The sequence below is a fragment of the Cheilinus undulatus genome, linkage group 14 (genome assembly GCF_018320785.1).
Source record: "Cheilinus undulatus linkage group 14, ASM1832078v1, whole genome shotgun sequence".
Lineage (NCBI taxonomy): Eukaryota > Metazoa > Chordata > Actinopteri > Labriformes > Labridae > Cheilinus > Cheilinus undulatus.
The window spans coordinates 31045355-31068623 of NC_054878.1; the positions used below are offsets into that span (position 1 = coordinate 31045355).

The 23269-nt window shown below is 38.6% G+C and overlaps 1 protein-coding gene across 1 annotated transcript in view; it reads left to right on the forward strand.

Moving 5' to 3' along the window:
- Positions 1–516: 516 nt before the first annotated feature.
- lin28b (lin-28 homolog B (C. elegans)) overlaps positions 517–23269 on the forward strand; it is a 35643-nt gene continuing 12890 nt past the window's right edge. Inside the window, exons 1-3 of the mRNA XM_041804765.1 lie at positions 517–709; positions 1382–1575; positions 18624–18811. Coding sequence (XP_041660699.1) covers positions 700–709; positions 1382–1575; positions 18624–18811 — 392 coding nt within the window. The 5' untranslated portion in view covers positions 517–699. The remainder of the gene's footprint in view (positions 710–1381; positions 1576–18623; positions 18812–23269) is intronic.

The window sequence follows — 23269 nt, forward strand, 5'->3', positions numbered from 1 at the left end:
GTGTTTTGTTCTATTTTTGCCTATTTTTTTCATGTTTTTGCTATATGTTTGGTGTTTTCCTGCTGCTATGACTACATCAATCTCCCCCAAAGGAATCATTAAAATTTAATTGAATCCCATCTAATCTAATCTCAGAGTATAATAGCTTCATGCGGCCACACCAACCCCTTCTGATGCAGTTTTATCACTCCCAACTACACAAGGCATAAACAGCTCAGTAGGCAGCATGCTAAAGGCTTTTATTTTTATCAACACTGCAGAGTTTGTTTGGGTTAAATGGGTGGATGCTGCTGCTGCTAGTGATGGAAGTTGCAAGTGTGATTCCTTCCCTCTTCTTCTTGCACTCACAGGGCAGAAATTAGTAGCAAGAAAGCATGTAATTGACAAAGTCACGTGTTCTCACTACGGGAACGGGCACAGCCAGCTCGAGAGCGAATGAGAGCGAAGGAGAGAGAGAGAGAGAGGGAGAGAGGGAGTGAGAGAGAGCAGTACAGAGGTGGTGTGAGTGAGGAAAGGGATTGAAGGGAAGAAAGAGAGACATGACAAAAATATCAAAAGGCAGAAAGCACGCCGTACCATGCGAGCTCAATTGGTGACCGATGGGATCGAGGATGTCGGATTAATGGTGACGACCGCAGCCCGTTTTCGCAGAGGAAGCTTCTCTATTGCAACTTGGGCGCAGAGGGTCCGCGGGGAAACATGGCCGAAGGTTATTCTGCAATTATTTTCCTATTTTCTGCTTAGTTTTTCCCTCCCGTGCCGAGTAGAGAGGCGGAGGGACGGCAAGGTGCAGCGTGGTTGTTCTTGTTAAAAAAAAAAAAAAAAAAAAAAGCTCAAAAATAAGACTTGAACCGCCCCTCGCGAGCAACACATCTAAAGCGTGTTTCGCTGCGGTTGCGATATAAAGCATTGTTAGCATGTATACTCCGCTCTTCAGCCCACTAGGAAAGCTTGAGGAACCATGTGTACACCTGCCTTTCGGATCCTGTAGCCTTACAACTCCACACACAGTCGTATAGGAGCGGGCTGCAGATGCACGAGACAAATCCTCCACAAGTTCCACTACTGAGCATGCCTGTGCACGAGACAGAGGCGAGCATCTGTCATGGAGTCACAAACAACTTTTTTTTTTTTTAAAATAGGTAGCACCACGCGCCAAATGTGCTGTCGAAAATAATAGTAGTGGTGTAGGAAATTTCTACCGGCCGTGAACTTCACATAGCCAGTGTTTGGAGTGAAGGGGATTCCCCCCACGCTTTCTTCAAGAAGTTTTTTTTTAACGCATTGAAACTTACATAAACCCGGTGTGCGCGAGCGTAGTCACATAAATGTTCTAACTTTCTTCTTCTGTGTGCCCCCTCCACCCGTGAATTGTTTTCAGGAGGGCCGGGTAAAGGTGGCGGAGAAGACCCCGCCAAGTCCACCGAGCAGGAGGACCGGACTCGACCCCCTCAGGTCCTGTCGGGCTCGGGCTTCTGCAAGTGGTTCAACGTCCGGATGGGCTTTGGATTTATCTCAATGACCGGCAGCGAAGGGAGCCCCGTCGACCCCCCTCTGGATGTTTTCGTCCACCAAGTAAGTTGACGTCGAAGAAAGCACAAAAATCAAACATCTGCATCAGCCCCATCCGGGTTTGGGTTCATTTATTTAAAAAATAAATGAAAGTGGTTGATTAGTTTTATTTCTACTACTTTACTGTCACTTCAGCTCCCATCTTGATACCCGCAGGCCCCCTTTAGTCTCCTCCACATTGTACCCTCCGGATGTTTTGCATTGGCCAGCATGTTAGTGTGTAATCACACGTTGTCCACGGGCTTGACAAAAACACGTTTAAGTTTCCTCTTTAAGCCACATGCGTCCAGATCGCTCTCTCCCCTTCCTCCCCCCCCTTTGCTTCCCCTCTTCACTGTAAAGGAAGGGGAAGAAATGTCGTGTGGCTGTGACACGGTTAGTTTCACACTTGGCTCTAATGGACAGCAGAGCTCGCTTCATATGCAGCCAGCCAACATGTCGGAAAGCATGTTATTTCTCTGAGAACCTAAACTGGGAGGCAGCGATCTAAGCTCCTTTTCTGCTGTTTTGTTGCTCTGACGTCCTGTTAAACTGAACCATCCCGTTACGTTTCCACTCAGTGCTTTTCCATGATTTATTACACATGGACTTCATTTCTGGGGCCTTGTTTTCTGTAGCAAACAAAGGGCACCACAAACCTCCTTTCTTTTCAAATCGTCCCCTTTTACAGTCCTATAAAGTGGCTCTAAAATAGTATGGGAGGAACGGCGAAGGATTAGGAGAAGCATTTTCACTAGTTTTCATTTGACACCCTCTCCTTGAGGTGTCTTTATTGTGGACTCACTGGGATGTTGTGCTGAACTGGTGGGAAGAAAGGGGAGGGGGGGCACAGAAGAGGTCAGATGTCAGCAGTGATGTAGAGGGGAATAAAAAAGATGGCTCCACTGATCATTATCAGGCAGACCTAGATGACTAAAAATACTAATTGTGCTTCACAGAGACGTTCATTTTTAACCCCTTTATTTTGCATTTGTGGGACTTCATTATGTTGGTGCTATAGATTTTTAAAATTGTTTACAGCTCTCTGATTTTGCATGTTTGGCTTGGGAAAAACTGCCTTTCCCTTTGTTTTTGTTCATCATTTACACAAATGGGGAAATTTGCATTGCTTATATGAGATCCTAATACTGCTTAACTAAACAGTTCCTACGTAACCTTTATTTTTATCATTCCAATGTAATTATTGATTTTTAGCTATTGATGTAAACATTTGTACAAAATTCTGAAATCCTTCATTGTCACTGGGATTAAAAATGCTTTATAAAGGCAGACCAAGTGCTCCATCTGCCTTCCCATGCATGGCATGGATGGTCACACTTTAAATAATGCATGTTGAATTTTTTCCTGCCTATACTAGGACGTTATGAATATTTGAAATAAATGTGGATGTTCAGGAAAGTGCATATCACAACATTGCATTATCAGCTTATATGATTGATACTTTCATATTGTGGCTCCATGGTCTAGACATACTGCATTTGTATCCAGCAGATACTGCTGTAATAACCCTACCAGACAGAGATGACAGAAGGAAAGTCTAGTTTGGGAAAGAGGCTAAAAAGCTGTGCAGAAGTCAAATAAATGGTTTCCATCTAAGGAGTTTGTAATAGCACAGGAAATGCTGCTGTTATAATGCTGTCTAAGGGAGTATTTTCTAATGCATGAAGTGATTTTAAAGGCTCGGCTGAGCGAGGTGTATTTTTATGATAAAGATGTGGAGAGGAAAATGGGTGCACTGTGTGCTTAGGATAATGATTTTCTTACAGCAAATTTTTACTTTACATTTTTGTTTCTTTTTTCAGCATTTATAAAATGCACATCCATCCCAATAAAACCTTGAATGCACACACTAGATTACATGTTTACATGAGTGCATTTCCCTCCAGTGTTTACATCAAGACAGCTTTCATTTAGCACAAAGCACAGACAGCATGCATTCATACACACATTGTCATATTGTATGCAAAACAGCTTGCTTGCTATGCCTCCATGTATACATCCATTAAATCAGTCACCCATTTTCTCCTATGTGTTTCTATACTGTCACTCAGCAGCCATTTTGACATATAGATGCTGTTTTAATTCAGGATGCATGATGTTGGCTTTTTGCTGATCTCTGATATGCTGATATAGCCAAGCTCATTTTCGCCAATAGACACATACATAGCTAGTACATAGTGAAGATATTCAGAACTAAATGACAAAGAAATCATTTGGATTACATGTACATTATATACAAAATGTTTTTTTTTTTCAAACTAAGAGTCAACCCAAGCTTCTGTTACCTTTTTGTGTGCTACAAACATCACTGTAACAATGTGGTGACAGACAGCAATGCTTTAAGCGCTTGAAAACTGAAATTAATTCTTCCTAACTAAACAGCAAGTTTTCAGGCTGGTTTCCTGGGAAAATCTTAAAAAAGATGTTTGAAATAACACAAAAATCTAATTATTTTCAAGTTCAAAATAATCAACTAGCTGTAATTTGGAGTTAAAACTTCAGTCTTTAGAGCACAGATCAGGAGAACTGCCAAGGGAGTTAAATATCCCGGGCTCATCCCAATTTAGGAAGATGCAGGGACATGCTACCAAGACATTGCTATCAGCTAAATGCACTGTTTTTAAGAGATTTTAAATATTGCATATGGATTTAAAAATGGATATTTAGAATACCAACAAAGCCTCCTACTCCTTTTGAAACCAACACAGACGATCAATAATTTCCACTTCTGCCTTCTGAAAAGGGCAGTTTAGTTTTAAGGTTATAAAGATTCTACATATCAAAGGTAGAAGAATTAGGTATAAATGTGTAAAATTAGTGGTCAAAGAAAATGAAGAGAAATAGATTTATTCATGCAAATGCAGAGAAAGTTCAAATTTAGTACACTGTTGAGTAGTACTTCTAAATGCAGTTTGTTTTTAAGTTATTGAGGTAATCTCTTTGCACTTACCCATAAATACACTGATCAGAGAACAACTTTTTACCAACCTAGAAGAAAACATGCAGGGCTAAAGCCCTGTAAGCCCCCCCCTCACTACGCCTATGGCACAGATTGAAAAATGTTTAAAAAAAAAAGAAAAAAGTAGGTCCATTGGTTCCTTTGGTGCACAGCTTATTTGAACATTTGGCTGATATTTTAGCTGGAAATTTGAGCAGAAATGTTGATATTTGCAGATACCCATAGTTGCTTTTTTAGCTGTTACCTGCCAATACTGATATGGTGCTTAATCATACATCTTTTATTTTACGGTGTTTTTCTTACTGATCATGTTCAGTTAAAATCCTGCAGATGATGTTAGAGTATATGGAAGTGCTGGGAAATTACAATTTTGGCTTCTTATGATCATGTCATATGCTATGCTATGCTCGTTTTATCATATGTGAAATATTAAAGTGTTTGTTGTTATTCTTTGGCCATAAAAGTTTTTCATTTTTATTTATTCCTGGTTATAAGATGTAGTCAGTTTTATATGTTAGTTTTGTCACTCATTTATTTTCATTTATTTTGAAAGTGCTGAGAGCATTTTAGTTTGAGAAAAGCATCGGGTGCAACAATGCAAAATCAGTGAGTAATTATGTTTAATCAGGGTTTCTGTAGATCCTTGAAAAGTCATAAAAGATTGTTAAATTTAAATTCAAGTCCATAAAAAGTCTTAAAACGTCAGATTTTTACTTGTAAAATGTTTTAAATTTTAAATGACACATATACGCGGACATGTCCTTTTCATATTATTGTTTTCTGTCAACTTTACATGATTTTAATCATTCTTTTTGCATATGTTTATCCAGTTCTCAGGCCTACCACAGGGTGTCCAGAGGGTCTTAAAAAGTAGTTGATAAATCTATTTAGTCAAAGTACGTCTGTTAAAAATATTTAAGTCTTAAACACAAGAAAATGAGGTCTTAAATGTTGTTGCTTAAAAAAAAAAAAAAAACATCTCCACCATAAAAGGTCACAAGTAGTTTTTCTGCTTTTGATTTAAATGTAATTTTAATCACACGAGATGTTCTTTAGGACCTCAGATTATTAAAATCGATACAAATCAACTATAGTAAGCTATATTTTATTAGCTGCAACAGGAAAGTGATCATAGATACATCAATGAATTTAAATTGAAATTATAGAATACTTTAACTACCCTAAAATGGTCAATAATGCCATTCAATTTATTTTCTTAAAAACCTGAACGTATGCTCTTACCTTGTAGTTTCAACTGAAGTGTAGAACGTGTAAAAAAAGGTACTTTGAGACTGTGGTATAGCTGGTCTAGGTAGTTAAACTAAAAAATAAGATCTTCCATTGTCAGTTACCTTATGGTATCAAACCAAGGCCTTCTTCCTTATATTCTAGTCTCAATATGCTACAAGAAAGCTTAATTTGCATACCAGAAGAAGAAATACCATTGGGCTTTCCTATGTCATCACATTCTTATCTTACAATCAATACGAAGTCCTGTCACTAATGTAACGCATTAAAAATTATAGATACAATATTGTCTTTAAATGCACCAAATGAGTCTTTTTAAAAGGTGTTAAAAAGTATTAAATTTAATGTTAGATTTTCTGTATCTGTACCAAGTTGCCAACTAGAAATATCTGAACTCCCTCATCATTTTGTCAGGTTCTCGCTGACAAAAACTGTTGTTTTTCTTTTTAATAATTTAACTTTTTCAGTCTCAGGTTTGCACGCTTGAAAATATGTTATGATAAATATCCCTATACGGTATACTGATAGAATTAGAGTGCCAGAAATCATTAGATTTGGGTGTTATGATCCAAAAATGTCTACGCCTTATACCATTTGTGATTTCATATACAATAAGTTAAATAGACAAATTCAGTCCTGGTCTGGTGGACTAAGAAATCTCACATCTTTCATTCTTGAATGTTTAAAAAGTAGCATGAGTTAATTGTTTCTAGCTCAGGTCCTATGAAAGTCTTAAAAAGTCTTAAATTTGACTTTTAAAGGTGGGAAGGAACGTTGTTAATTATAAGGGTCTCAAAATCAATCAAGAAAATCATGATTATGATTTTTGTGATAATCAAGCAACCCTAGTATGAGGTTTAAATTTGTTTAGCAGAAGTTTCTGGTCATTTTTTTTTTATTTTGCTTATTTTTATTAGCATGACTTGAAAGGTGGTTCAGTATTTTCTGAATGTATGATAGAAGGTTAGCTAAAGAAAAAAGGAGGATATTTCTACGTTTTCTCTGCACAGTTCCTCTCCTATATGTTTTTGAGTGTAGGGCAGAGGTATAAGAGCGATGGGGAGGGGACAAGGGAGCATGAGGACAGGAGAAAAAAAAAGGGGGAGAAGAAGAGAGGAGGAGTTTTCCTAGGAGAGGGAAAGAGGAGGGATGTGGGAAAAAATCAGTGTTAGTGAGGGCCGGGTGGTGGTGGTGGGGGGTGCCAGCGGTAGCAGAGGAGGAAAACATAAGCGAGAGGTTTGAAAAAGAAGGAGCCAGTGGAGGAGCAGGAGGTGAGAGGGAGGGTGAGAGCGTGTACGAGAGTCAGCAAGAGGGTCTCTTCCTGGGAGGCCTCTTCATCAGCGCTCCTATCTGATCACTTCCTTTTTGGAAGGTGTGTCGGAGAGAGAGAGAGAGAGAAAGAGAGGGGAGAGAGAGTAATTAAGCTTCTTCACCCTCTGTACCTCTCTGCTTAGTGATTCCAAGCACAAAGCCGTTTCATTATCTCTGTTTGTCAACCTCTTCTCTACCTGCACTCAGTGTTTTTTTCGGTGCGTTATAAGTGTGGGTTTGTGTGAGTTCCTGCTGGGACGGGGGGTGCTCTCTCCTCGGGCATTCTTTTAAAAAGAGGAATTTCTTTAAAGACAAAAAGGCAGGAGGGTTGGGTGGGGTGAGGAGGGGGTGTGTGTGGCGGGTGAGGTGGGGGGCTGCTTGCCCTTTGTCGGTAATCAGTTTGAAATGTTGAACAGTTTGCTGCTGCTGCTGCTATTCTCCTGACTGTGTGTTCAATTTATGGAGCCGCTGAGAGTCCGTGAGCTTCTTACTTTCTCCTCCTCACCACCAGGTTGTTGATGTCTACATGTGAGCCGTTGTAAGATGTTTCAGGTTTTTGTGAGTGTGTGTGCGCGTGCAAGAGAGAGAGAGTGTGTGTGTTTTGTGTAGCGAGGTTAAAGTGGGCCCCTAGTGAGATTAACCTCTGGTCCGTGTCACCGTTTGGCATGCAGGCCCCACCCATCTCTGCCTCCAGATAGCCAGTATCAGGCTTTGTCTCTCCTGCAGCCACACCACCCCCCCACGCACACACACGCACTCCCCCTCCGTTCCTCCTCCACCAACCCACCCTTCTCTTCTGCACATCAAAAAACGCAAAAGAAGAAGAAAGGCCAGTCATGTGACTTCCTTTTGAGGAGCTGGCCACATAGAGCGGAGATGATTGGTAATTGGAAAGGTGGCGGAGGAGAAAGCAGAGCAGGGCTCCAAACAAGCCGCAGTTCACCTGGAACACAAAGAGAGAGCGCCTGCTCGGTGCTGCCTGTGTTTGCACCTCTGACATTTATTTAATTCAATTTAGTTTCAATCCATCGACACGCACTGAAACATTCAACAATAAAACCTAAAGAAAGCTCAAATTAATAAAGTTAGAGTGTTTTCCCTCTTCCATGCAGATGAAAAATCATTTAAGTGCTTTAAACTTTGACATGCCTCGTCTCGAACATAAGTGTGCTATAACTACCCAGATCCATTATTAAACATTTTAAAATTGTTCATTCAATGCTTTTATTTAAAACGCAAGGAAATAATAGACTGTTGTAACCTTAAAGAGCTTTTGTTTAAAAGCTTATTTTTATTATTTGTTAAGTGTATTGAATCCAGACACACATCAACAAATTTCCAATACATGTTAATGTAAATATACTGGGATACACACAAAAGGTAAGTGTCATCAGATTTAATGAACAGTACTCCAGCCCTCCCTGTACAGACTCTAACTGAACCCCAGAAATAGAAGACAGAATAATACATGTTGATACAGACTTATGCGTTGCATTAACGCTCGCCGGACTTTATCTCTGCTGTTATAACTGCACACTCCGTGGGCTATTCTCGTTTAGAAAAAAATGCACTATAAACTATTCACCAGTAAACCTGCACATTGGTTCAGTTTCTCCTTTGTACATACTCTTTGTGATGTTTGTATTCTATTTATATTCTTGGTTTTTTACTGTTAATAATTTTTTCTCTAACATTCTATTTACTTTCTAATATATTAAATATTTTCATTTTTATTAGCCTCTTAATATTCTTATTCCTCCTCTATGTTATTTGTTTTGCACTAAACACCAAATCAAATTCCTCATATATGAAAATGTGCTTGGCAACAAAAGCCAATTCTGATTCTTATTCATAAGATATTGAAACATTTTATATTAAACTATTAGACTATGTGTCAGTGAACTTATCCTTTTTGCTTGAAGCATGCCCAGAAAATTCATTAATTCTATACGTAAAGCTATTATTGATTTGCCACTTGTAAATCAACCAGATGTACGAAGTGGGATTTTAAAAACAAAAAATTTACATGTATGAAACTTCGATCTTAAAAGTACACAAATGCATGCTTATAGTCTGATTTTGGGGTGTTTTTTTTTTTTTTTTTTAACTAAATACTTTGACACTCACTATACACACATTATCTACAGTCTTCTCTTTAAAAAGGGCTGAGAAAAAACAAAGTTCTTGAATGAAAAATATATTTTCTACTTTATCTGCAACAGATCTGCCTATCTGTGTGATCTGCACTACTAGCTCAGATTCTAGACTTATTTTTTTAATCAAATGTGGGCATGTTAAAGTCTTCGCATTACTGTCATAAGTAAGCAAATTTGGTAGTAACAAATATCCACATCCCAATTGCTCATGCATATATATTTAAAATGAGTGCTTACACTTTTTGTAGACGTGTCATTAATTGTATTGTGTGACAGTATTCACCCTTCACTGTCAGGTCTTGAATCAAAACTTGCAACTGTGCAACTGTTTTAGTTGTTGGTTTATTATTGTTGTTATCATTTAAAGTGTACAGTATGGGTCTGGGTGTTTTTGTTGTTGAAACTGCCCCCCCTTGAAAAATAAATCTCTGACCTCAGTGGGACTAACATGGCTAAATAAAGGTTATATTTAAAAATATATACGTCATTACAGTAAATCTGAAAACAGTAGACCTCACCTGCTAGCATCACTGCCACAAACTAAAAAAGTACCACCTACTAAGTTCTAACAGCTTTATGCAGTTGTGTTTTCTCAATTGAGGTTTTAAATGAATTAATAATCTCACCCCAGAACCTCTGTCCAGATGTGTTCAAAAACAGGACAGTAACAAGTGTTGGAGGACGATGCATCAGGTTGTCAACGTTTTGACTAATAACTTTACGCTTGTGACGTAGATTTGACTGATTTGTGTTTGTGATAGTTTTTACATTCAGCTCTATGATTGTGCTGCTGCCTGTCTTGGCCAGTACATTCTTGTAAATGAGATTCTTAATCTCAGTGAGGTTTTCCTGGTTAAATAAATACAAATAGAAAAAACAGTAAGAAGAAGTGCTGTGAATGGACTGTAACTATAACAGACAACACGGGAGATTTACATTTGCACAGTCAGCTTTCTCCTTTAAAGGCTGTAAACTGTGAAACCATGTGAATTTAAATTAATCACAGATTTAAAATCTTTCACCAACAGCAAGTGCTGGTCAACAGTAAACCAGAGCTGAACTCATGCTTAGATTGCCATTTTAAGCTTCCAGTTTGTACAGGTTTATAGCATGTGTGTGTGTATTGTTTTATAGTTATTGTGTCTGTATACACTAAAGCCCTATGCTGTTGAATGCCAATGATTGTCATACATTTTATCCACTGTGCTTACTCATTAATAGTTAGAGGGGACAGGCACTGGTTGCTTTTTATTCTGTCTGGACATCTGCCATTGTACATCATCTCCTTACTGAACTTATCCAACAGCCATGATCACACTCTCTAAAGTGACTGGATATTAATGCTTAAAGTTCTGGGAGCAAACACTGAAATTGGTTAAACATCCTTCAGCTTTGCACAGCTGTTACCATAGGTCAATTTCAAACATGAAAATTACTATTTCCCTATTTGTGCCGCCTTGTTGTTGTTGCCCTCTTTTCATGTGCTTATGTTAGGGCTGGGCAATACATCATATTTGTGGAAAATCAAGATTTTGACATTTCAAAATCAAGATTTTCTGTTAAATGTAACTGCAGTAATACCAAATTTAAAAGATTCTGTCAGAAGCTTTAGTTTTATTTAAGTTCTGGCAACCCAGTCAACAAAATGATACTTTTTTCCTTACATATTGCACGTGTGTAAGCAGTCAGCGTTTTCAAACTCAAGGAAAACATCCCCTCAAAGACTTGGTCCTGCTTATTTTTAATAATCATATTGACTCTGCATTATTGTAGTAGAATTTGAAATTAAATGAAGTTTTAGTCTGCTTGCCAACATTTTTATCTAACACTGATTCTGTGGCAGAGATGACGAGCAATCAATTACAAAGAGAAATAATCTTCTGATGGTTTTGTTTACTTGAGTAGATCTTGGAGAATCATCAGCATGTTCATGTTTCTTAAGCAGAAAAAATCTTTGTGTTCCTGCAAATAACCATCTATCCTGACAATTTTGTTACATATTGTTTATAAAAAATAAACCTGAGTAGTTTCTTTTTCATTTGAAAAAAAAAAGCTTAAAATCATGCATCGAGTTTGGTGGGAAAAAAAATCAGAGATTCAATTTTTTAACCATATCGCCCAGCCCTAGCTAATGTCTGTTTAATATCCTTTTCTTTTTGCAGAATCTATTTGTTTAAATGTACTCTTAATGCCATTGCAAACTAGAAAAGCACTCAGAGAGCGCAGACCTCCGCCATTAGCCCTATCTCCCAATAGTGAAGAATCCTTTAAAAACATTCCTGAGTTCAGACGGTGATCTGGATCACTACCAAAATCTAATTCGCCGATTACTCCCTCCCTGGTGGGGTGGAGACACGGTGAGGCAAAGCATTGGCTTCGCTATGTGTGGACTGTCATAGCGGAAGCACCCATGGTCTCACCGGATGACTGAAAGTCATGGCAGAGGGTGAATATTCCACTATTCCTCCCAGCATTGTAAGAATTCTCGTTACAATTCGCTGTCTTTCTCTCTGTTACGCCCAGACTCGTCTCCTCGACCGGGCGTGTGTCTTTCAAACTCTATAAACTCCAAAACTTTGACTAAGTTACTCATGTCCGCCATCTCCTGGTGTAAAGTGGTAACAGTGCAGACATCTGCCATTAGCCCTATCTCCCAATAGTACAGAATCCTTTAAAAAATTCCTGGATCCAGATGGTGATCAGTCCCAAAATCTAATCAGTTCTTCCTTATGCCATTTCTGATGTTTCCTGAAAATTTCATCAAAATCCGTCCATAACTTTTTGAGTTGTGTTGCCAACAAACAAACGAACAAACCCACCCGATCACATAACCTCCTTGGCAGAGGCAATAAGAGTGTGCCTTGGATGACATCCTGAGATTAAAGATGAATGACTGAAAATGGCCTGACTAGGGACAAAACCTAGGAATTAGACATAGCTAAACTCTGCAGAACACCAGCTTCATGTTATAGCTGAAACCATGTTATACTGCATCATCCTGATCAAATGTCAAATTCAATTCACATCTGAAAAGGAAAGGCAGCATTTGAATTCAGTTGGAGAAAATGCATAGCTTGGTTTAAAAAACTCAACTAGAAACATTTTTATTGTATATGTATCTATTATTCTTATTTGGTATATTCAGGGTTCCTGTAAACCCTTAAAAAATCTTAAAGGTCAGACGTTTTAAAGTTAAAGCCTTAAAAAATGTCTTATTTTCACTAATGGGAGGTCTTAAGTTTTAGAGGGAAACTTTGACTAAGAGGTGTCTTCATTTCTAGCTGCATTTGTTTTTTTTGTTTTTTTTTTCACGTATATGCTTGTAGCGTATGTTATGATTAATATCACTGTATGTTAATTTGATTGGAAAGAGGCATTAAATGTGCCAGAAATGATTAAATTTAGATTGGTGCACGACTGTCATTCCTGACTGTTTGATACTCAAAAATTGGTATTTATTTTTTACATCTCAGGTCTTAAAAAGCCTTGAATCTGATCTAAAAGTGTGTAGGAACTGTAAACTGTCTCACAAAGGTTTGAACAGCTCTTCGGAAAAAGTGTTGAAGTTTGCAGCTTTCTTTACTTGGAGGATGCTGGATTTATGCTGATATCCAATATGCTATCAGGTTCTATTTGTCCAATACTAAGATCAATATATGAATGTAGTTCAGACCTAAAACTTCAGTCCTTAGAAAACACTTTAAAGTTCAAGAGATGAGATTGAACAAAGAAAGACTTCAGGTGAGGGTCTGCTGGTCATGCCTAGAACTACACAAACTTAATTGCACAAACGATCAATGTTTACAGCTAATACATGATTTGTAAATATTGGTGGAAATATAAATATCTGCCAATACTGAGAGTAAGTTTTCGAGCTAAAATCTGCTGACATCTGTTTAATGCTGATAAATCCTGCATCACTAAATACATTATGAATAGACCTGAAAGTTAATAATCTGCTCTCATTGAATGCTTTTAAGGGAAGTTAAATGACTATGAGGCAGAGCCATTATGATTATGTATGATTTTTGGTGTTTTAATTTGTTTTTTTCATGTCTGTTAATGCTGTTTATTTATTATTATTGATTTATATTAGCATGTAGTGCATCTCATTGCTTGTTAGAAATTCTGGTGCTGTTACCTGTTTTACCCAGGAGCCTTTAGCAGAAGAGATATCAATCTCTAAGGTTTTTCAGGTTGAATAAAGGTCAAGTATTTTGTCTTAAATTGTGCTTTCCTCAGAGGAGGTGTTCCCTCCTTAAATTGTGGAAAAACTTGATATCTGAGTCAGAGCCCCTGTGCTTTGTAAGTGTGCTGGTGTTTTGAATGGCTGCAGTTATTAGCAGGCTGTGTGTTTTATCACCAGTCACCTCAGCGAGGTTCATTTCCCCTCTCATGCTGATAAACGTAGCTAGATGATCTAGTGCTTCCTCCTCCAGATCAAATATTTGCCCCAGTCATAATCGGGGGTGTTGGATGTTGTTAATTTGAGGCAGGGGAAACATGAAGGCTTTTAAGTGTTTGATGGGGGTTGGGCAGGGTTGAGGGGTCAGGGCCACTAATGACAACGTGTTGAGGAGGGCTTGGGTGTCAGCGTCATAAGAGCAGCTCTGTTGGTGGTTTTCTTTTTTTTTTTTTTTTTTTTTTTTTGCTTTTCTTCCCCTCTCTCCTCCGCTCTTTTTCTCTCCCTTCTTTCTTCTTTGGTTTATATGCGCCCTGTTGCGTTATGTCCATCCGAGCTGATCTGGCCCAGCTTTGTCCACTTAGCATTTCCTGTGTGTAAAAAGCTACTTAATGGCACCACGCCACATGGTGACCGCCATCTCTGTCACACTCACACACACCCCCTTTTTCCTCTTAGCACGATCCAGCGAGGACCACCTCTCTGATTTAAAGCATCCCATAATTAGCCCTTCCATAGCTGGTGGTCGCCACGGTGAGAGAGAGGCAGGAGGAGGATGGTGGGTCTCCTCTCTCTCTCTCTCTCTCTCTCTCTGCCACTTCCCCATCCCCTCACGTTACAGCTTCCTGTATTGATTGCTGGGCCTGGTGATGACGAGGGCCTGGCTGATGAAAAGGAGGGCTATTTCTATCCAGGATGTTGGAGTCTGTATTGATCGCCGGCTCCATCCTACACACTCAGTCACACACATGTGGCACTATAGGAAGATATTTATTACACATACGGAAGCTGGTAAGCATTTTCAAGCCATTTTAGAGGAAGCCGGTGTCTGCTTTAAGGCTCAGTTTCTGTCGTTTTTAGGTGCTGGTGGCTCTTGATGAGAAAGCATGAGAGCTGGTGTGGTCCGCCACTCTGGTAGGGGGTGGTGCTGGGATGGGTACACCGCTGACCCCCGGATTTCTGCTGCTGACCTGTGGGGCTCCTGATCAAATGGGGGTTTTGTTCCTGGGCTCCCCCCAGGTCCAGCCACTGATCAGGAGTTGCTCCTCCATTGGAGCTGAACAGAATGCGCTGGAGGCATTTCCATGAATCCCCCCTCCTCCTCTACTCCCCTCCCACATCCACCTCCCCCCTGCTCCAGGCCACTCCTCCATTTTGTGATTTCCCTTCTCTCTCTCTCTCTCTCTCTCTCTCTCTGACGTTACTGGTTCCCTCTCCTCGGCCGTGCCCTTTCCTGACCTCTGTGCGTAAACTGAAACGGGTCAAGACACCCGCCAGGTCACTCGAGCGGAGGCGACTCAGGTTACAGGTTCTGATTTGTGAAGTTTTTATGCTGTCAAATGCACATGCACATGGTGGCACAAACAGACATACATGCAAGTCCACATGCTGGTTATTACGTAATTGTGGGGCGGCTGAACTGCTGCAGAAATTAAACTCATCTGAGACATGTGGGGCATGACTGGATACCTCATCCTCCATGGAGGAGATCTGTGAGTGTGCGTGTGTTTTCCTGCGGTTCTGCAGAACAAAAGGGGTTGTGTGGTTTCCTCACTGGTGCATTGTGGGCATTGCTGGGGTTGGAGAGGGGGTAGGGTGCTGAGACAAACCACTCAACTTTGACCTGGAGAGACAAGCTGCTTGTGGTCTGAAGACAGGAGAGGAACAGGAAGGGCTCATGCGCCGCACAGTCTGAAGACCAGTCGATGATTATTCATCATTATTCTGAATGCGTTTGCTTTTGTGGGGGATGGGCGCAATTTTTAATTTGCTTTTTACTGATTTCTGCTGTGAGTGCCTTCGAGTCATTGAGATGGTCTGATGCTTAAAGTAATTAAAGAAAATTGACATTTTCTGACTTTTTGGGCATTTTCTCGTTTCTTTGGTTTGTTAGAAAAAAAATAGATTTGTGTGCGGCTTCCATTTTTACAGTAATAAAGGATTGATTGCAGTATTGCGGTATCACTGTTTCTGCTGCCCTGCCACTTGTTATTGATCATTATTGGATGCTTGAAGCCACAAACTCAGTTTATTAACGTCATAGTTCTTGCTTTATTCCTCCTATACCTGCTTCAGATCTCTGCTGTCCACTCACCTCCATTCCCTCATCCTCACCGTTTCCTTTAAAGCCAAACCCGATACACAAACGAGTCATCCGTCAGCAGTCGGAGCAGCTGAGAGGAAATCCGAGAAAGAAACTCATTACTTTTCTGGCTTATAATAAAGTGTTGTAATCACCACTAGTCTTCCCAAATCATACATAAAATATTTTAAATAAATTTGTGAAGATACGAGGCAAAACAGCATCAGAGAGGGTTGTTTTAAGGCAGAGTTTCCCTGTCTTTTCAAGGTGGTAATGAACACAAAACGGACTTTAATTCTTGTTCAGTTTGACGCCAAATGTTACTTATTTTACTAATTTAATTTCTTGACCAATATACGTATATTAACATTTTAAAATCGAGGAAAGAAACTGATGGTAACATTGTGAAAATCTTCCGATTTCAGAGCAGAAGTTTTGATAAATTTAAGTAAATGGGAGAATTGAATAATTGTATACTTTCCCTACTCCTTTCCGCTCATGTAAACTGGGATGTTTAGGTATTCAAGTATTATTTAAGTAGCATTTAAGTTATCATTTACATGTTCAAAATAAAGATATTTATCACTCAATCATTTATATCAAGTTACAGTATATTGTACTTACACAGGTGCATCAGTTTAACACACATAGGTCAGTATTGGCCAAATCATGTGGCATGAGCAGATATCAGAGCTGTTGTGTCTGATCAGTTTTTGTCTTGCATCTGATATATCTAGTTGCAGAATTAACAGTTTATTTTTTTACAGGACAGAAAAGGAGACTTGTTGGACAAACTGAGAAAATGTTGACATACTAGGAGTGTTACAGCAAAACAAGTATTAAAAAACACAGCTTTAGCTAAATTGTTATTCTAAATATTGGGATAAGTGTTTGTCTCTTAAATGTGCATAAAACAAAGCCTGAAAATGTCCATGTCTGTTTTTAGTTTCCACCTGGAAGAAACTCTTAAAATCTCTCATAGATACTCCAAACTTCATTGTTATAAATAAATAGTTCAGGTAGCATCATGTTTGTTTCTCCTTTTCTCTTTTTCTCCTGATTTTCTTTAATGTGTTAACTTTAATTTTTGCACAAATCTTGTAAGATTTATGGTGTGAAGTTAACCTGCAAATTTAAGCTCAGTCTTTTAAGTTTTATTGGATGAAAACTCGTTAGATTATATGATGAAAAGCTTTTCCTGAATTGAGTTATAGTCTTGGTTCCATCTGTTTTAACTTCATTTAACCACTAGCTGAGATTAAGTAAAATCTCACATAGAGATCATTTTTGAAAAAAATGTGGAAATATTTATCAGACCGAGAATTTGCTTAAAATGTTCTTTGAATTTTTAAAATTTAAAACCTGTGCTGATAAGTTCAAAGACAGTTACTATAAAGTATTTATTTCGTTTTTAAGTTTCTTTTATTTTTTTAAATGTTTATAAATAAAGTAATGTGTCCATTTTTAATTCTTTTACAATAAAATAGGGAGTGTTTTAATGTCTATAACCTCTTATATGTAATCACAGTCATTCACTTGGGTATTTATCATCATGCAGCGGTAACCAGTTGAGTATACATATGAGTGCAGAGCAGGAACACTATTCTTAGTTTTTAATTAATTCACACTTCCTTTGTCACTTCCTCTCTTCTCCCTTTACTTTTCCCACTTATTCTGCTCTCTTACATATTCATTTATCTCTATGAATAGACCTCATATAGAGCACCTTTAGCTTCCTGTAAGTGCTGTCGTCGACAGACATTATAGAAAAAAAAATGCTGCTGAGCGCATTTTCTCTCCTTCCTCTCGGTTCACATCTGATTCCCTCTGCTCATTCTCTCCTTTTTCTTCCTGTCTCCTACACATCTGCCTCTAGAGCGGGCAGTGAATTTACAGATCGCCTGCATTGTTATTTTTAGGCCTCGATGTATAGTAGGTAGTAGGTTTGCTCTGCACACTGCATGCTCGTGTGGGTGTGTTTACCTATGCCGAGATCTGCAGGGCTCCATGCATTCATGAAGGTCACAGGAACAGTGCATAGAAGCAGAGCGTTCTGTGGCATCATGAAGACATAAATCATTGTCCAGTGGTTATGTAGTAACTAAATCGATACTGGCGATCATGTAGATAAGATGGATGGTGGATGTGTGGAGAGAAAAAGGTTGCATGGTTGCGACGTTGTCTTCTTTTCTCCCTGCAGAAAGAATAGGATGTGGCGTCTCTGTGAAAGTAGATAAAGGGAGTAAAGCAAGGACGCTGTGTGTCAGATAAGTCTAGACTTTCATGGCAGTTGGAGCTAACCGCTTAAGACAATCCACCATGTTTGAATTGATGTGCACATTATGTGCTGCTGGATGTTGTTTGCAGCTGCAGCAGTGAGAACTAGATCCCAAAGAAAACTTCTTAGATAAAACATATTGATGCAGGAGTTTTCTTTTAATAACATTATTTAAGTGTCACAGAAGCTTTCAGAAATGTACACAATGTGAAAGCTAAGGCATAATATATTGAGTGTTTGTGTAGAAGAAAATACATTGAGTCAAGACAGAGACTGTCTGTACTGTATTGAAGATAAAACATTCATTCTTTGTCAGCTCTCTGTGGAACAAGTCAAGGTAAAACAGTGACAATAACTCAGATACTGTAGATTATCTCAATGCTTTGTGTTTTTACCCCTTCAGGATTATATCAGATTTTTGTTTCATTATATAAAGAAAAATGTATAAAAGCAATTTCACATAACGTGGTTGCTACTTTCTATCATACTTTCAGCTATACCTCCACTTTCTTAAACACACACCCTTGTGTATTGTGTGCATTATCATTAGGAATTCATTGAGCTATAAGCGCCAGCCGCTTTTAAATGGATAATTGCTTTTTTCCTCCCAACAGAGCAAACTTGTGATGGAGGGCTTCCGCAGCTTAAAGGAGGGTGAGCAGGTGGAGTTCACCTATAAGAAGTCCTCCAAGGGCCTCGAGTCCCTGCGGGTGACCGGACCTGGTGGGGGACCCTGTGCAGGCAGCGAGAGACGACCCAAAGGGAAGGTCCCACTCCAGAAACGCAAACCAAAGGGAGACCGGTGAGTGGGAAATTTGATAATCTTGAAAGAATGATAATTCTGCAGGGATCTAATGACTCATATTAATGCACTCATGCCCCATAAGTCACTGCTTCAGCCAAACAAACCCTAAATTTGTGCAAGCACTGCATCTACAGAGCTGCCTATAGGCACAGGAGACATATGTTATATGTACATCTCACTGCAGTGAGTGATTTCTGAGTGGGCTGAGATTATAGATTAGATCTATTCAATCTGCCAGACTACATGCCTGTTGCTATGGTTATTGTGCACCATAATAAGGAACTGAATAGGGCACTTTGCCTGCCATCGCCGCTTTTTTTTAAATCAATTTGCCAGCTTTTACACTAAAGACGGCATTAGCACAGGGATGTATTGGGCTTATATGCATCTCAATGCGGCAGCAGCTCAATCAATTGTTTTGTCCTCAGTAAAATCCTGAAGGGTGCTTTGCTAAAATCTGTCAGAGGAAGCCATATGGAGCTCCTTGAAAACGCCTGCTGGTTTAAAGCAGAGGAGACAGAAGAGACAGAGGATGACGTATGACGGCACGACCATGCAGAGGCGAGAATTATATTGTATGGGTTGTAGGAAGGCATCACATGACTGTATTAGAAAGTCCAGCTATCTTGTTGTTGCCTTACAGCTCCAGCTTTTAAGGTTTGAAGAGAAAAGCTTGAAATGAGGAAACAGTATCTGAGAGAAGGCTCCCTGATTGGTTTACGCAGCTGAATAATTCAGCTTATTTGGGATAATTGATCCAGTGTTAGGTCAAGTGTCGCTACCTTCGGCTAAGGTGGTACTGGCAGTGTTGGATTCAGACATGGCAGGTAGATGGCTGTGATGTAATCCGTCATTGTGAGCACGCTCAGTGTGAGCGGCTCCTGTGGCTGTTACGCTGCTCTGACCCCTGCTGGTCACTCTGTTATGCAACCAACTATTGTGACATTTGTTCTTCATACTGGTGTGCAGCTTGTGGAAGGTGCTCAAAGTAGAGGTTGTGGGTTTTTTTTTCTTTTTTTTTTTTTTAGCTTTTGAGGAAATAGTGACTCAACTGTCTACCCAACTTGCTCTCCAGAACCATGCTTCCTAGAGAGACTAAGTCCATTCAATTCAACTCTGCTCTGGTATGCTATGAGTTGTTTCACAAATATTTTCAGCCATCTTGTCCTCATTAGTGCAGTATCTGAGGTGGTTTCCAGCCTCTTTTTTCACAACATAGATCATCAATTAGTCATGTTGTTTCTGAATCATCTTCATTGCTTTCATACCAGAAAAATACCTTTGAAACTGTTTTTATAAAATACAGTTATGCATAACTACTGGGCAATGTTCAAAAAAATCTAAATACCTCTTGTTGCTTAAGATGCCGGTACATTTCAGACTAATGTTGTCAAAACACTTTCACTACACCATGCATTTAAAAATGATTGGAGATCCAGATATTATAAGCTGATTTGACGCTTTCTGCTGACGTTTACAGCTGATATATCAGCTGTGTAAGTATTGACCATATTTACAAATAATTCTGCAGAGCTTATGGCAAGAGGAACAAACCCTATGACAACTGAAGCCCTTTTAATATTTAAATCCACATTCCTTAAATGTATAATTTTGTTCTAAGGCAATTAAATATGTTTTATCCATTACTGTAAAAAGTAATTTTTGAAATTGAGTTCAATATAAAACAAAAACATAGCTCTTAGGTAAGATTTATGCTTAATTGTAAGGAAAATGAACAACAATGATCTAAAATGTAAATCTGTACAAGATGCTTTAACCACCTCCAGGAAATTTGGGGGTCCTTGTTCTGAGGCTCTGTTATTTTGGGGGTCACAGACTAAAAAATTTGGGAACCCCTGTTCTGAGGAGTAATGTTTGTAGCTTTGTTTATCCGTATACTTTCAAATGTGTTAAAGGACTAAAGTTTTTGGTCTTAACTGTGTTTATATATTGGTATAGACTAAAATGAATCTGTAAATATCAGCATATTAGATATCAACAAAAACAAATACTATGCATCCATTAATAAAAGCTATAGCAGCCTTTTCCAAACATCAGTATGCTGTGGCTCAATTTTGGACCTGAAAATCATCTGGGGTCCACCAAAACTCATTAGCATGAGACTCAGATTTTTATCTTTTATTTATCATATTTTTCTGTCATAAACAGGGAACTTCTGTGCAATGTTAACATTGCTTGGAAAATGTTTGTGGCATCCCAAAGTAAAAATAATGAGCCACTTTTTTAATTGTATTTTGGTCTGGTATCTACAAAGTCACTTAGATTTTCTTTTTTTAAATATTATTCTCTGTATATGTAGCATTAATGCCACTTTCCAAGTAGCTTTAATGTCTCTAAAGACACTTAGAACTTCATAAAGCGAGCAGCACAGTAGAATTGGTGTGTCACCAGTTAATCCAACACAGATTAAACCACTGTATACATCAAACAAAATAAATGATTAAAAGGTGACAGGAGTTAAAACTTGGGACTGTGTTTTGACTTTTGAAACTTTAGAAAATAACATCTAATCAAGTTTTTATGATCTTTTAAAACTTGATTTGATTGTTTTATTTTAAACTTCCATGATTTTCAATTATTATAAATGACCTCTCACGGCCCACCTTCAGTAACTCTTGGGGCCACACTTTTGAAAGCACTGAGCTGTCGATGTTAAGCAGTATTTTAACCAAAATCTGCCCCAAGCGATAGAAAGAGCAGCCGTCCTCCATTTATATTCACAGTTTTGAATCTGGATAAGTTTTCTACAGGCAGAGAGCAGAGGAGGCATGCAGTTTTTGCCTTTACTGACAGAGAAGAACAGCGGATTGGAAACGGGGAGGAGAGACATGCAGGAAGGGAGCCACAGGCTGAGAACAGAACACCTGCCCTCATGGGAGCAACCTACCCATAAGTTCATCTGTTCCCCATGAGTTGTGAGTTCATCATTAAACCAATACCATTATTTGTAATAAGTAGATTGAAAAGGGTAAAGTAAAACTTAGCAATGCTTTTTCACTTATCTTGTGCACACTTTTTGAAAAAACGAATACCTTTTAAAACTTTTCTTGCAAAGCAGTAAATAAAACAGCATATACAATACAGAGGCACCTAAAACATCTCACAAAAGCAGCTACACACATCACAGAGAGACAGAAGACCAACTAAAAAAAGGAGTTAAGGGAAGTCAATAGTAGATACTTCAGAAAACCAGATGCACTTTATAACAAATCAACATATGAAGCTATGATCCAGGCTATGTCAATCAGTCCTGATTACAGCTTTTGAGATTTAGTGCTTCCAAGATATTTAAAGAAAGGTTCTCAAGTCTGGTAAAATATAAATACGTTTATCATTTTAGTCATGTGCATGTTATGATTATTAAATACTCTTCAAGGTTAAATGTCCTAGACAGTGCTTCAAACATTTTTGATGCAGTTAGACGGGAATCAAGCTGACTATCAGCCTCCCTCAGAATAATGTGTGCAAATCTACTGGCAAAAAATAGAATTTATTTGGGATTCAAGAGACACATGATGAAAATAGCTGGAGTTATACTTGATATGGATTCTTAAATATTAATTTTAATCTGGTTTTCTACAGATTTCAAAATGCACATTTTGTCTCATATCATGCAGCAGAAGAAAAGAAACCTTCACTCCAAGATTGTTTGCATTATAAATGTATGAAACAAATGTTAATTACACCTACTAGGGATACACAATATTTTCTGCATGATATAGGTATGAGCAGATATTCACTAAAATGTTAATCATCAGCAGGGGTAGAGCCAGGAGTGTGAGACACCTGGGGTTTAGCCCAAACCTAGAAGGATCCAGAGGCTTTACAAGAATGTTTTTGCTCAAAAGACAGTTAAAAATGTTTATTAACTATGCCTGCAAATAAATGCATAATTTGGGCATAAATGATGCAATTCCAGTTTTAAAAAGCATCCTCTACAGCCAACATAATTTCATCGATTATTATTTTTCTCCTGTCAAGATTAATAATTTCCTGTTCCGTTGCCTTAAAAAAGGGCAGAAACTGTTAGCAGTTCAGAGCAAAAAATCAACAATTCCTGTCAAGAAGGACAATAAAAGCAAAATGTGGGGTTCCAGCCACCCCCTCACTCTGCCCAGTGGTGGACTAGGAAGAAAACTTGGCCCTGGCATTTTTTGGTTTCAACTAGCCCTTTACCCCTGGTTAGCTTTAGGGGTCTGAACATGATATAAATGTATCTTAGTCCCTTTATAAAGTTCCCTCAAACTGTTTTAATGCCGTAGACAATTAAGATGGCATGTTTTCACTCTCTTTGACTGGCTCTCTTGATGTTAATTGGTAATGCGGTGAACATGATACAGATATCACAGTAGAAATACGTAGTAAGTTTGTATTATTTATCTCTTAAGAAATCTTAATAGAATTATAACAGCCCTGAAGTGTGATGGCCCACTG